This window comes from Callorhinchus milii, unplaced genomic scaffold (genome assembly GCF_018977255.1).
Source record: "Callorhinchus milii isolate IMCB2004 unplaced genomic scaffold, IMCB_Cmil_1.0 Scaffold12, whole genome shotgun sequence".
NCBI lineage: Eukaryota > Metazoa > Chordata > Chondrichthyes > Chimaeriformes > Callorhinchidae > Callorhinchus > Callorhinchus milii.
The window spans coordinates 1,576,618-1,592,650 of record NW_024704753.1 but is presented as its reverse complement, the minus strand read 5'-3'; the positions used below and the strand labels follow the sequence as shown (position 1 = coordinate 1,592,650).

At 41.5% G+C, this 16,033-nt stretch overlaps 1 protein-coding gene across 10 annotated transcripts in view; it reads left to right on the top strand.

Annotated features, from left to right (window-relative positions):
• The window catches only part of LOC103185038 (serine/threonine-protein kinase WNK2), a 57,268-nt gene extending 45,010 nt beyond the window's left edge, over positions 1-12,258 (top strand). For 5 of the 10 annotated variants that reach the window (XM_042339466.1, XM_042339465.1, XM_042339463.1 and 2 more), the window contains 6 exons: positions 182-408; positions 772-966; positions 4,833-4,931; positions 8,796-8,837; positions 9,201-9,469; positions 10,238-12,258. In XM_042339466.1, coding sequence (XP_042195400.1) covers positions 182-408; positions 772-966; positions 4,833-4,931; positions 8,796-8,837; positions 9,201-9,469; positions 10,238-10,597 — 1,192 coding nt within the window. In that variant the 3' untranslated portion in view covers positions 10,598-12,258. Of the gene's footprint in view, positions 1-181; positions 409-577; positions 672-771; positions 967-4,832; positions 4,932-8,795; positions 8,838-9,200; positions 9,470-10,237 lie in introns of those variants that run through there. The other 5 variants (XM_007903357.2, XM_042339467.1, XM_042339469.1 and 2 more) reach the window with 5 other exon arrangements.
• The last annotated feature ends 3,775 nt before the right edge of the window (positions 12,259-16,033 follow it).

The window sequence follows — 16,033 nt, the reverse complement described above, 5'->3', positions numbered from 1 at the left end:
TTTTTTTTGTGAAATTTAGCTATCTTTGAGTTTTTCTGTTGGTTTATGTGAACACATGTTCAGATGTTTTGGTTGAATTAGTCGTACATTTTTAATAGCTTATCGGGTTAGCATTAGCAATTTGTTACACGGTAGTTTTTTTGTACAGTATCGTGGATGTTAAAGACCTGACCTATTTTAGTCTCTTTCTCAGACACATGAAGGAGATCTCAGAACTTCAAGCTCAGCAAAGGTTTGAGATCGAGGACTTGTACGAACGTCTGGGGAAACCATTGCCAACAGCTTTGGGATTCTTGCAAGCTGTGCCACCTACAGGCAGACGTCGGAGAGCCAGCAAGAACAAGCTAAAAACTAATAAGCTTCTCAATCCGCTCGTGCAGTCACTCAAGAATGCAGCCAGCAATACAAGTGAGTGCGCGTATCTCAGTTAGCCAACAAAGTAAAGCATCTCACCGTACATAATACTGTTTCAGCTGTAGGTATCTCTAAAAACAATTGTATTTACCAAAATAACTGTGTGCCATGTACTAACTAGTGCTTAAAATACCCACCCTACACTCTGCTAAACGTGGCAAAGTGCCAGTCATCTCTGAAACTAGACCCCAATTTCTTGAAGCTCGTCAATGGATCACTAAGAACACATCCCTTCCTGCCACTCTGGTACAGTAACTCAGCTCAATGTATTGCTTTGATATTGGACTTGATGACTTTTCTTCATCTTTCAAATAATGTGACGTTTTCAATGGACTTCACGGTGGTTGTTTCCTATAGGTTTTCAAGCTAATTCCAGCATGGCTGCAGTTCAAGATACCTCTAGCACTTGTGATACAGGGGAACCTCTTCCCTCATCTCAGGCTGTGCAAACCCAACAGCCGTGCTCAATCAAGTCCTCCTTATCATCTGACAACATTTATTCCGGCTTCATTAGTGATGGTTCAGGCGGTACACGGGCAGGTGTTGGTCAAGGTAACTATCTTAACGCTTTAACTATGCGGAATCTATGGAACAGGTTTTTTTTTCTGGTTGTTGCAAGTCTAATACACCTTAACAGAGGTGTGCACAAGTAGATAGCAATTTTTTTTAAGATGGAAATACAAATGCATCGGACCTTGGTAGGTTTTTTAATACAACACTATGTTGTCTTGTTTTTTACCCCACCCCCCAATTAAATTTAGATACTGTAACATTTTAAAAACACGTAGAAATGTTGGAATACCCTGCAGGATCCCCCATATATATTTTAGTATTTTTCTCACTCTGAATTGCCTGGTATCTTTTGGATTGTAAGAGAGCAGTCCAGGTCTGAAATAGTTCTATAATTCCAACACTGCTTTTGAAGGCAGTGTACCTGGAGACTAGTTTCATTGAGGTGTGAAGGGATTTCACCAGTTTCCTTTGTCTCCACTGAATGTCTCACCAAACTCAATGGGAAGCCTGTATGGGAATACCATTTGGATGGGATTTTGAACTCTTTGGGAATTAAACACACTATTTTTTGTGATTTTTTAACAAAAAAAGCCCTTTTCATTTTGTAGTATTTACTGACAAACCTGAATCTTCCATATTTACATGTAGGAAGGAGAGGTTCTCTGAGACTAAAATGTACATGGATTCCTTCATTCCAATATCTTTCAATACTTCCACATTCTGAACCTTGCACAAAAGCATGCAGACTCATTTTCCTGGCATTTATGTTCAGATAACCACTCTGGTATGACTTACTAATTTCTCTCCATTACACATCATCAATGCACGCTTAATCACGCCAGCCATATTTTTTTTTTTTTTTTTTTTTGCAAGGTCAGGCAAAGAATTGATCAGTGGTACATATAGTGAGAGGACAAATTGCAGCGCTTTGCTTTGCAGGGGGGTGGAGGTGTGCAGGGGTTGCCTCCCCTGATTTTCCACTTGTATGTCGCAAAATCAGTTGAAAGAGAAATACTGCATGTGCATGGAATTTTCCCTCGACATTTATTTATCCAACTGCGACTCCATATGTATTGCGCTTCATATCTGTTAGCACCTTATCAATCACCACAGTTGGTGTATTATAGAAGCCACAATCTACCAAATACTGTGTTCAGAAACAATAAATAAAGTCGATATAGAATCCTGCAGCACAGAAGGGCGCCATTTGACCCATCGTGCCTGTGTCGGCTCTTTTTATATCGCTATTATTGATTGATACAGATCACCTATTTGGCACCTGTGGATTAGGAAGTGCTGTAACCCAGTCATAGCCCTTCAATACATCAGATTTTCCAGAATTTTTGACATGAACATACATAAATTTGATCTTCCAGATAAAGTCACCAGTTTCGGATTACGGATCTCACTCACTTTTTGAATGCAAGAAGTACATAATTCTAGCAATTTTGACTGCACAGGTATCATAAGCATTTTGTGCTTCAGAAACCTAACCATGTAATTGATGGTTTAAATCACTAAACCTACTTCCAAATCCTTTTGAAATTGTTGAGATAAATGTTTTTGAGTTAAGAATGTACTATTTTTACTTTTAGTTTCTTATCCCTCACTTCACAATATTTACACAAACTCGAGTCACTTTAAAGGGATTTAATAGGGTGCATATTTTTAAAACCAACCAAACCCAAAACATACATACAACTAAGTACTTCAATATTTGTGCTGGATTCTGCTTAATATTTTTGCCTGGTTCAAAGTTTATCTGTTGAACTCTTTTTGCTTTGGACACGCTATAAAACTTGCTATTAAAAGTGGCTTAACATTTGCAACCCCTGCTTCAATGCTCCATAAGAACAATCCAGTTAATTACTTTAAGATCAAAGGGTAATGTAGAAAATTTCCAAGACAACTTCTCTCCCCCACACCCTCCCTCCCGATGTTAGAAATGCGAACTAAATTGACAGAGGTTTTTCGATCCAAATGGAACACATTTTGGGATAAATAGAAATTACATTGCATCGCAATAAACACGATTTAAAGTTTCCTTTAATTCCTTTTCATTTGAGAATTAAATGATCAAAGAAAGGGCTGAATTTCTACCAGGCTTTATTTTCCTCTTCACATTGGGTATAAAATGTATTGTGCCGTCTGTACATTGGGCATTTAAAATTCATTTTTTTAAAGAAAAAGTAATCATCTTGCTAACATTTTCTACCAAATTTTAAGTTTGATAGCTTAATAGCATATTTTTCCCCCCCCCATAAAATTTAATTTGTTTTCAAAAAGGCAAAGAGAAGCATCAAAGTTAAATTGATTTGAATTTGTTTTTTGGGTGCTTATGTTATCCAATCTTTCGAAACTATATTCTATGGGAGTATGTTTCAAACCTTGCATATAATAATAATCCTTGCATTTGATATAGCGCTTTTCACGTCTTCTAGACGTCACAAAGCGCTTCACACAATATACTGTAAAGTGAATTGACTGTATATTACATTGGCTCCATATCCCCATGGAATGCACATGCCTTTTAATAATGTACAAACAGTGATGTTTTGACAAATCTAGTGCAATTTTTGATAGCATTTATAACTTTTGCAATTTGTCCTGATGAAATATATGGTCAGAAATACAAACCGTTTGTAAGTTGCACATTGGCATATTAGTTCTAATGTCCTGAAAGCTGTTGGGAAAATGCTTGTGCAAAAGGATGTTTATCAAGACTTGTACTGTTTCTAAAGTGAAGTTTAGTGTGCATTTCCAATATATTAAAATATATAATACTGTACAAGTGATTGATTTAACTTTTCTGGTCACTGGCTATTTGTGCATTGTGGTGCCTTTCAGTATATGGCAATTGAGAGTCTGCTATAAACTAGTATCTAATGTTGAACAAAGCTGTCATATCCAAACTGTTAAACGTTAGCACTGTAAATAACGAGAGTGCAATGGTGCGTTAACGTTCTTTCTTAGCTCCATAAGGTTCAAGTTTACACATGTCCTGAGCTTGGCCAGGCTGCTGGAAATGCTGAACAAAAGTAAGGTCACAAAGTAGTCACCCTGGATTGCACTTGTCCATCCCTTGCCAAGTTGCAGAATATTTGCTTATTAACTGTTGCCCTTTCTCCGAATAACACAAATGATGGAACAAAATGGAATAGACAACACAGTAACCGTTTCAGGCAGGGGGAGGCCATTGATTCATCTTATCTACCCAGCCAACATTCCTTTGATGCTTTGAATAACTCTGAACCTTTTTAAATTGCTAGAACTTTGGCCAAGTCCCTTCTGAAACCATTCATAGTTCCATGCAGCATTAAAGATTCCCAAACCCATTTTCATTACCGATGATTAATAATTAATTCTTACATTTGATATAGCACCATTATTATTATCGATCATCCTCCTACACCTTCCCTAGCTCGGGTCCAAATCCCTGACTGTCCAGCGCCTTGGGATGTCCTCCCAACGTGAAAGACGCGATACAAATGTAATTTGTTGTTTTTGTTTCAAGTAGGGCGGGCATCTCAAAGTGCTTCATAGGATTTACTGTAAAGTGTAGCAACTGTTTTATAGGTTTTCGCCTACAAAATACAAGATAATTACAGGGGATGTTACAGATTTGCATAGCATGAAAACTAGCTTATAGCAGATACTCTGAGGGAAGTTACTTCTATTAAGTTTCTTTACCAAAAATCTTGCTGATCTGATATTAAATTTAATATTTTTTCATTGCATCTATTTGCACATTTATCAGTTTTCTTTCTAACTCTTTCATAGCTGTATTAGTAATGAAATGCTGTGGATGCTTATAGCCACCCAGCTGAATGATTTAGGATCTCGAGTCACTGCTATATGTACTTTATAAGTGTCTTGTTTTTTTTCCCCTTTATATTCATTCGCAGGCTGGACGGTTTACCACCAAACGTCTGAGAGAGTGACCTATAAATCTAGTAGCAAACCTCGTACCAGATTCCTCAGTGGACCTGTGTCTTTGTCCATCTGTTTGTATTTGTTCTTTTTGTATTTAAACTAATCATCCCATCTTCTCTCGCTATCTCAGTCCATTTTATATTTCGGCAGGAAGCCTGCTTATTAGCCCATTCTTTTGTTCATTTATCAGTTTTGTCATACTCGCACTTCTCTTTCATTTCACATACAAATGCTTTAGTGCACTGCTTTTGGCTCCTCACTATAAACCCCAAGGGCATATGTGGAAGAGCTCACCTTCTGTGAAACTGTTCATCTTTTTAAAAAAAAATATTTTACACACATCAAAAATTTTACCCTGAGTGTACCAAAGCTTTTGTATCTTAGTGTAATTTATTTTAAGCAGTTTTTTTTAAAAAAAAAACTTTTTTTTTTTGATTGTGACAAGTATACAAGTCTACTCCCCTTAGCATCTCATTTCACCAAAAAAAAAATGGGCTCCTGTAGAAGACTGATCTCTTTCACACATGTTTCGACAATGAAGACTTGCATGCAACAAGCTGGATACTTAGCACTGTATCTCCTTGATGCAATACTAGGAAGGTCACAGGAGGGTACAGCTCCCACTTAAGGACTGTTAAATATTTTACTATTTTTACACTGTTGTATCTTTGAAATGTCTGCATGTGGAAAAAATGCTGATACATCAGTGCTCCAGTTAGTTAAGGCAGAACAACCGAACTTGGTTTTCAACAAGTTTTGTGTAGCTCCATTCATTTGGTATTTTCTACTTGTCATTGATCATTCCCAACTATCTCCCATTTCCATTACTGGTTTTACTAATTTCTTAAGTAATTGAAATATCGAGGATGTCTTAATTGGTATATTTCAGATGAGTCACTTTTCCCACCAAATTGTGCTGTAAAATATCCTAGCTGGAGCACTAGAACTCTTTTGTCTCTTCTGTTATGCTATTCTGTAATTAGACACTGGTCAGTTTGTCTCAGTACTGCTTTTTTTAAAAAAAATTCTAATACCTTGCCTCAAGGAAAGTTCCCACTTTTGATTTTCTTTTAATACAAAAACTTTGTGCTCTGAGTGAGAGTTGCAAAACCATAGCCCATTCTAATTATTAGACATAATTACCAGCATACATTCAGTAAATCCAAACAGCCTTGTGGATTCAGTGTTTTTCCCATATTCCATCGATCTGGACCAATGTGGAACTTTACACTTGATTAAAAAGCAATCCATATGTTCTACTCTGAGCACACAGTTTTAAAATCTATTTGTGCATCATAACTTGTATCTCTTGTTAAATCTAGAATAATAAAATGTCTGTCGCTTCCTGAATTTCTTTAAATCAATACCAAATTTGTGTGGATGCTGGTTTTCAACATATAAAGGTATATTGTTCTGATTTGGTGCTGGAGGCATTTGTAAATGGCATGTGGTGCATTAACTATTTCTCTTTCTGTGGAAGAAATATATATAGTAGTTACCTTTCAAATATTGCCATTAAACCAGAAATTAATCCTTAGAAAACTTATTTTGGATCTAGATAGGCTTTTGATGGTATGTATTATGGTTTGCATGCATGATTGGTTACACTTATAAAAAGAGAACCTAACAAAACTAATTACTTTACTGTAATGCCACTTAGTCTCATAGCAGTGCTACAATCAAAACAAACCAGTGAAGTTGTTGTGAATATAGGCATTCAAGATGGACAGCATTGGACTTGCCTTTATAGATTGGAGGACATTTTAAATGTAATGGTTGTAAATGAAAACTGTTTAATGTACTCTATTTTACTGGTTCTACAGTTTCACCTGCAGGTAATACTGGCTTTTGTGCACTGAAGTGGATGTTAAATGTACTTCTGCTGGAGGGTGGGATACATACTGTTGAGGAATCGACTAACATTGAGTGCCAGGTGTCAATGCCATTGGGATTGTGCTTCCTTCAGGCACCAAAGCACTCCACAGCTGAGTGAGCAGGAGAAGTGTGAGGGATGAGTCTACAAATAACTTGTGCCTATGCATTCTTTTTGTGTCAGTTTTGGCCTCGGAAGTACTGAATATCAGGGACAATTTTCCAGCTATGGTTTTAGTAAGACAAGTACATATGTAGCAATAAACTGACTGCTGTGTTAGCAAAGGAATATGATTTGGTTGTAAAGTGACTGTTATACAACAACAAGATTACATTTGTACAGCACCTTTCACGTCGGGAGGACGTCCCAAGGCGTTATAAGTGAGAGACCTGGGTTTGATTCCCAGCAGGGCGAAACGTTGAGCAAGTTTCCTTACTCCACGCGCCTCTGTTTACCTAGCAGTAAGTAGGAACCTGGTTGTTAGTCGATTGGTGAATCACTTTTCCGGGGGTAATAATCCCTTAAAAAAATAATAAATTGGTCACTTCAATCCACGACTGTTTGTGGAACGCTGCTGTGCGCTATTGGCAGCACGTTTCGCCCAAAAGTCAGTTCACTTCACAGTATATTCTGTGAAGCGCTGTAAGAAGTCTCGAAGATGTGATAAGGCGCTGTATTAAATAAGGATTATTATTATACATTCACTGAGGGTTTTCAAACAAAGGGAAGCTAAGCTGCTGTCAACACAGCTAGTCAACTATTGAGAATCTTGATCTGTAGTTCAAAACATTTTTGCTTAAACTCACTTCACACAAGATGTGCAGGCAACAAAGAGGAATTTAGCATCCTACCTGTCTAGGAATGGGTCCCAGTGTAAGTAAAGGTGATCATGTTTGTATTAACCATTTGACGTTATATTAAGGCTTTGTTAAGCTATTTGCTTCCACTGTAATGTGAAGCTTACACGTTCTTCAGGGAATGCACGTGGCTGGAGAATATTAACATTAATGCTTGTGTAGTGATGAAGGAGGGAAGGGAAAGTATTGTTAGAGAAAAGTATATGAACTATTTCATTTATCAGAAGTGGAATGTATGCAAAGTGTTATGCTAGTTGATTTATATCTGATTTTAACGAAATGCAGAGCAGCTAAAATACAGTACTTCGGTTTTGTGGTGCATGCAAGTTTCTTGCAGATAATTTGAACAGTATTTTTAATTTCTGCCGATGGCCACAGACCTCCAGAACAATGTATCTTTATACCTAACAAGTGCAAGTCTAACAGTTTACGTGCAGCCAGACCATAGAGATTGTCCCCATTTCTGCTTGTGGAAGTTTGCCTTTTGTGGTGGGGTGGGAGGTATTTTACCTACTCCCTATCCCCATCCCAATTAGAGTTAGACTTTTGTTTTCACATCATGTCTGTGGGGAAAAAGGCGCATGATTTTAGCTTTGCTCAAAGAATGTCGACTTCATTTAGTGCAATTTCTGAAGCGGTATCGATTTCCGAACATGCCTTTATCCTGCATGTTGCATTTATGGTTTTGTTTTGCTAAGAGTGTTGCGTTGATCTTTTTTTAAATAAAAAGAATACGTTCCCTAAGATGCAACATGTAACTGACAAATTGTGTGCGAGTTATTGGAGTGAAAATAAACATTAAAATACACTTGTCCTGTTTATTCGTGGTGGGGGGGAAAAAAAGGGAAATTTGCTGTCTGTTAGTGGGTGGGTGGAAGAGAAATCATCTCATTATACATGTGCATGCCTTATCCTAATGTAAAATAAGGTTTGTTGAGAAACTGATCATGCATCTCTTTCCTTCCAGAGTTTGATGTTAACTATACTGGTGTGGCTGCACAATGACTTATTTATATAATATATATTAAAAAAAATGGGCTGCAGGATTAGCCAGCTAATTTCTTAACATTTTAAGCCACTGAGATTTTTTTTCCACTTTGCACAAAATAATGGCTTTATACTGCATCAACAGCTTTTCCGTCAGAGTGGTTACCTTAAGCCACTTAAAGCCTAACTGTTTTGTCTTTATCGTTTTTACTTTGTAGGGTCTACCCTGAAACGGCTATGTCTCGGCAAGGATCGCAGCAGTAACTATCCCATTTTCTCTCTCAGTATTTATTACGCTGTACGCAGCATGTTGCTGGTTTCATCTTTGGCTCTAAACTAACTCCATTTGCAACTTCCCCATTTTGGAGCTTGCTGCTACCTTAGATTAGGTCACGTTTCGTCTGTGACCGTAACGTTTGGCACCGTAAGGAACACGAATGCATGCGCTTCTGCTCATGACTGATTGTCGTGTGTTTGGATTTAATTTGTATCAGCGTTGCATTGCTTGGTTTCTTAATTGTGCGTGCATTTGTTTGGTGGCTAAATGCTCTACAGCAACGCATTAAGATGTAGCAGTGCTGCCTTGTGTGACCGTCCATGTCCCATTCTCACTTTGTTTATAGGGTCTTCAAGCTTGAGCGGCGCTCACCACTCTCTGCATCATCCGCAGCCCCAGCAAAGTCAGCCAACGCAGCAGCAAACGCAAACTCAAACTCAAGCCAACAATAGTAATAACAAGAAAGGAACGTTCACAGATGACCTGCACAAGCTTGTGGACGACTGGACGAAAGAGACCGTCGGCGCTACACAAATGAAACCATCTTTGAACCAGTTGAAGCAGAACCAGCACAGACAAGACTTGGAGACGAGGCAAAACCCATCCCAAGCTGACGTGAGTCTGGAATACGTGACTTTCTTTCACTTTACCCATAGAAACCCTCCTGGGGGAGCATTGTATTATCAAAGGTGTCCTTTACATAAAACCTTAAACCATCTGCCTCTCTGTTAGATCTTGTGATACAATTGGGTAAGAGGACATTTCTCCTGGTATCCTGGCCAACAATTTGCCAGATATATCAGCCCTTCAATTCATTGCTACTTGTGGGCCTTCACTGAGAGCCGAGAGGCTGCAGCGTGTGCCCATAAACAGTCACTGCACTTCAAGTGGTAATTCTTTGGGATGTTTATAGATGCCGTGTACAAGGCACAATATTTCTGGAACGCAAATGTCCTGTTTGCATTGCAGCGTGGTGGATGCAAGTTTTAAAAAAAAAAGTAATAATCCTTGCACTTGATATAGCACCTTATCGCATTCTCAAAGACATCTAAAGCACTTCATAGGATATTCTGTAAAGTGGACTGACTATATTTTGTGGGCAAATGCAAAAGTGTCCTGCAGTTTTACAAATTCTCATTTTACTTTTCCTCCGCTCAAAATGTTGATAGATTTTCTTTCCGTGTTCTACAGTCAGATTCTGAACAGGTTTACAGGCCTAAAACACGTTTAGAAAGAACTATTCCATTATTTTGGCCGTTATAATACCAACTTGCATTTATATAGCACCCCTCACGCAGGGTAGTGTCCCAGAGCCCTGTTACATAACCAGACTTGTAAACAGCAATTTGTTGTCTTCATGTGGCCTTTATTTCTCTTCCGCAGGCTTTGTGTGCGCCTGGAAAGATGCGGAAATTCTCAGCTCCAGTGACGTGCACGATATCTGCTCCGTTGGTACTTGGGAAATCACCGACAATCCCAGCGGGAATGCCAGGAACTCCAATCGCTGGTGCAATCCCAGCATACAGGCTGCCTCTGTGTCAGTATAGCGGAGTCATCCCAACACCTCCTTACGGTGTCCAGTGGCCAGGTGTGTCGCCTCCAACGTCACAGCCTGCTGGGGGTTTAAGCCATCCAGGAATGGGTCCTTTCCCATCTCTTAGTAAAGGAGGTATACAGATGTTTCCTGTACCACTACAACAACCTATTATAAACCCATCCGGGTCCAACGTGAGGACTACCTAGCTTTATTTTGAAGGATTTGAGATAAAATAAGTGGGGGGGGGGGGGATTTAGAGAAGATTTGCTTTTGTTCACAAAGGCAAGATTAAATGTACTTGATTGCAGCTGAATACATTGGCACCCAGTGTGGGCTTGCTTGTGCACATAGCCATAAATTTGAGCAATGACTGAAATATTTTCACCAAGTTGCTGAAAGCTAGATAGTTCTTGGGCGATTTAGTTGCATTTGTCTTCGCAATTCAGACACTTTATATTTTGCTTTGTACATTTAACACTAGTAACCTTAAGCTGAATTATAACTTTACTTGAACGGACACTTAGAAGGAGCCCTGCAGGAGTATAGTGCCTTGAATTATGCTTTTCAGTTTCCGCTGGAAAGAAGTATTTAATTTTTTTTAATTTCTGCTTTTGATCTGTTTCAACTCTTGATTTTAGTTTCAGTTGTGAAAAGCTTGAAGGTTTACAAAAGGTCTGGTTGTGTTCCTGGTAGTTTAGTTCTGTGCACATGAACGAACAAACAAACGATTCTCCATTGCTTTCCTTGTCCTTTTGTCATATGAAAGTAACTGAGTTATTGCTGCTAGAAATATCTCCCCTTGTCCAGAGGTTTAACGTACACGTACAAACACATAATTTAGCTGCTGCTCAATCCACTTGCTTCTGTAGGGATAAGTCCAAGTAATTGTGATTCCAATTTTGTTTATGGGAAGAAAAAAAAATGTGACCTTTATCTGCTATGTTGAAGTACCTGCACATAAATGCATTGAAGCTGTGCTATTCTTTTAAATAAGCGTTAAATTATGAATTGCTGATATACCAACAGTATTACACAACACAAAAATCTGCTGTGACTTTTTGATTTTCCAAACTATACAACCACGATTTATTTATACATACGCGATGAACTCGAATTGGCTGAAATGGATATTTATCAGAAGATCTGTTTGTATAGAGTGGTAACATTTTAAGTTGATTCATAACTTATACAGCATTATAGATTGCATTATTTTTGAATATGATCAGTGTTGATGGCACGGGGGGGGGGAAACAAAGGTTACTGGTGATACTGTTTCGACTATCTGTGCCTCACACAGTTTGAACAGAGAAGCGCTGAGGGAAACAATATTGGGGTCTCAAAAACAGGTAAGCAAGGTAGATACGACACTTTAAAAAGTCTGTCTTGAAGGCATCCTACACTACTTTCCTGCAATATTTTATACGACATGCTGATGGGCAGAGATGTCTTGTACTGCCAAGCTGTGAAAGAATTGTATAGTTACTGTACTTCTGATTGTTAATGTCTAAATTATTTTTTGTTTATACCCCTTTAATATTCCATCAATTCGGTTAGAATTGGAATTTTATAGTACATTGTGCAGAATCCTTCTGCCTCGGCAAAATACTTACTGTAGTAAGAGATTTCTGTTCTCTGTTATCGTATCTTGCATTTATTTGTTTTATATTCATGTCTGTATGCTTCATGAGCAAAAATGGAAAGTCGAACCTAAAATCATACACATCCGATGCTTGCACTAAAGAAAAAAAATTGCTTTGCCTGTTAAATAGTCTACTTTTTTTGTTTCACTGGCGTGGTCAGTCAGTGCACTCGAATCACAGAGATTGTACCTGTTTAAAGATATAAATAAAACATATTTTGTGCTTGACGGTTGTGCCTCAACTCACTTGTTCCTTGTTTAGATGCTCTTATTAAAGCGTATGGAGAAAAGCCAGGGAGGGAAATGCAATTAAGAGGGCTGAAATGGTCTTGTACCATTGATGTTGCAGCAGGAAAGCTTGGCCAGACAGCACTATCAATGGCAAGCTATGCAGTTTTAGTTGGTTAGACTCCAGCAGTTACCCCAACGCACACTCTGAGGTCCCCAAGCCTTGACTCTTGCCAACCTGCGCCTAATACTTTCCGGAATTAGGTAAGCAGGATGCCTCCCTCCAGGGAGAGCGTGGGCATTTCATTCCAACAATCTATCTCCGTGTAGGTGGGATGTATGGAATTCTCAGCTCGGTTTGGATGGGTGATGGGTCTGTATGCATCAGACACCCGGCTAACCCCCCCCCAAAATTTACAAAACTGTCAGAACAAGCTCAATGTTCAGAACGATTAGCCTTCTCCTGTGCCACCATTCCTAGGTCATGTTTGGAAGAGGAGGAGAGCGCGGGTTGGTTGTATTCTACAGTTCCAAGAAGTTTGCACGACTGGCGAGAGGTATAATTTCCCAGTGTAGCACCATCGAATTATCTTCAGAGGGCACTGTTTCACTCAAAGGAATCCTGCAATGTGGCCAAACGTTAAAATGGCTGAAATTATTACAAATGAAAGTGCAACAAAAGATCTGTTAACTTGCAATGTGGTGCTTTTGATCTGTGTGAGTCGAGCAATGGATTTAAAGAGGCAAAACTACTGTAGAAAACTGCTTAATGTAACTTTGGGGGATGGTGGAAGATTTTTTTTCTCTAAATGCATGTGAATTGTACAAGTGCATCCCATATATTGAAGGTCACAGGCATAACGAGATAGTTTATCACGTTTGAGCCTAACAGAAGAATGTGACATTGCAAAGCATTATATAAACACATTGCTTTGTACAGAGGCGCTGACGCGACTAATGATTCAGCCTTAATTGGGAGTGATTCATACCAAATATCTTTGAAGTTCAATTTTGTCATGATGATTAGCTTACAAACGGGTCTTGCTAAAGTCTAACTTTATAATGTTTGAGGAAAAAAAGTTACATTTTGGGCTTGGGTTCTAATGGTTATATTCTTCAAATCCTCCTTTGTGAAGAAAATCCAAATCGAAATTACAGGTTTCTGCCAAAGTCTTGGCCACTTATCCTCCAGATCGATCGGGCATTCTCTTCATGGCTATTTCTGGGACACTATTGTGTGTAAATTGGATGCTGTTTGACTCCAAACAGTCACTACGGTTACCAGCGATTCACGCTAAAGTGTTGATGTTTTGAGGTGCTGTATCAAACACGAGGATCATTATTAATATTAAAAATTGGCAAATGTTGGTTGAAACACACGAGAGATATGAAGAAACTGTGTCCCATTAAAGGCTGTGAAGGAGATCAAGGCTTGGTGACGAAGCCTACATGAGGTAAAATGGTCCTGTGGACATTAGGTGGGTACATTTTGAAGGATGTTGGTAAATGTAGACTGGAACCATCAACTGGTATAGGTTTGGGTGATAAGTGCAGGTGATTGGAGCTCGGGGAACCCCTTAAGTGATAGAAAAAGGCAGCAGAGCAGAAATGGAAAGGTAAACTGGATATTTTAGAATTACGTCTCCATTTGTGTTGGGTTTTTGAAAACTTGGCTTCTTCAGTGGAAGTCTGTGTGTGATAACTTGAGCTGTACACGTTGCAGTCGTTCCCATCTTCATTCACCAACAATAACAACCTGCATTTATATAGCGCTCTTCACGCGGGTCAGCGTCCTGGAGCGCTTCAATATTCTGCTAAATGTTGTAGCTGAAGGGAGAGAAAAATGAACATATTTCCTTTCACTCATTCCCCTCCCCACCCACGGGCCCCTTTGTGTTTTGCTTGGGGTGGGGTGGGGGGGAGAATTGCATATCCCTTATCTCTGATTGACATCTCATTAGAACCAGAATTTTCAGTGCGGAAGACCATTCAGCCCATCATGCCCGTGACTGCGCAGCGTTCTGTGAGAGGTTTGTGTTTAGCTGCCCTCTCTTTGCATGGGTGTGAAGGGAGCGAAGTGATTCACATCTCCACTTCCCGTCTCTCGGGTCTGGGGTTGGCAGGAGGAGGATCGATATCTCTCCCTTCGCGCACACTCATTGTGTGGGAGTGATTGAAAGCTTTGACCTTGTGTGCGGCTATAGGAGCTAATGAAGTTAACTGTCAGTCTGTGTGAAGCGGTGTGTGTGGCAGGTGGGTGGAGAATGATAGCCTGTGTGTGGTTGTGTTGGGGGGGAATGATTGACAACCCAAAAACTTGCATTTATAGGGTGCCCCTCGTGTAGGGTTGTGTCTCAGAGCGCTTCATAGCTCTGTGTGGGTGGAGTGGGGCAGGTGGGGGGAGAGAGATTGACCGCGTGTGGGTGTGGACATAAGAATTAGGAGCAGGAGTAGACCATTCGACCCCTCGAGCCTGTGCCCCGCCATTCGATAAGATCACGGCTGATCTATTTTAACCCCCCCGCCCCGCCTTATCCCCATATCCCTTTATCCACAAGAAATCTATCAATCTCAGTGTGGAGGGTGATGGAGGGCCTGTGTGTGGGGGATGACCACACTATGTATGTGTGGGTGGGTGGGGGGCAGGGGGGTGATTGACAGTGCGTGTGTTACAGGACATTGATCGGCTGTATGGGGGGGGGGTGATTGACAGCCATTGTGTCTGTATGATTGACATTGTATAGTACATACGGGTGTGGGGATGAGGTGGGAGATGGGGGGGAGATGAGGAGTGGGGGGGGATGGGGGGGGAGATGAGGAGTGGGGGGAGATGGGGGAGATGAGGAGTGGGGGGGAGATGGGGGGGGAGATGAGGAGTGGGGGGGAGATGAGGAGTGGGGGTGAGATGGGGGGATGAGGAGTGGGGGGGTGAGATGAGGAGTGGGGGGAGATGGGGGTGAGATGAGGAGTGGGGGGAGATGGGGGGGTGAGATGAGGAGTGGGGGGGAGATGGGGGGGGAGATGAGGAGTGGGGGGAGATGGGGGGGAGATGAGGAGTGGGGGGAGATGGGGGGGGAGATGAGGAGTGGGGGGAGATGAGGAGTGGGGGTGAGATGGGGGGATGAGGAGTGGGGGGGTGAGATGAGGAGTGGGGGGGAGATGGGGGGGTGAGATGAGGAGTGGGGGGGAGATGGGGGGGAGATGAGGAGTGGGGGGAGATGGGGGGGGGAGATGAGGAGTGGGGGGAGATGGGGGGGGATGAGGAGTGGGGGGGTGAGATGACGTGTGAGTGTGGGCGGGGGGAGGTGGGGGAGGAGGCGGAGCTAATGATTGACAGTCGGCGGCGGGGGGGGCGGGGCGGGGCGCGGTGACGTCAGGAGGCGGCGCGAGTGCGGCTGCGCGGCGGCCGCTCACCAGACATGGCGCCCTGACTTGAGTGACTGACTGACAGCACATGGCGGCGGGCGCTGCGGTCACTCTCCTCCTCCTCCTCCTCCTCCCGGTCAGGCCCAGAGCGCGGCGGCAGCGGCGACGCACAGCAGCGGCGGCGGCGGCGGCTCGGGCCCTGTGAACACATTTCCTCGCCGTCCACCCGAAGCAGCGGCGGCCACAACAGCGGCGGCGGCGAGAGAGGGAGGAAGAGGAGGAGGAGGGCCTCAGAGAGAGAGAGAAAAAAAAACCCGCTCTCTGCCTCCATTCTCTCTCTCTCTCTCTCTCTCTCTCCCTCCCTCCCGCTCGCTCTCGTTTTACCTCAGCCGCCGCCGCCGCCGCCGCC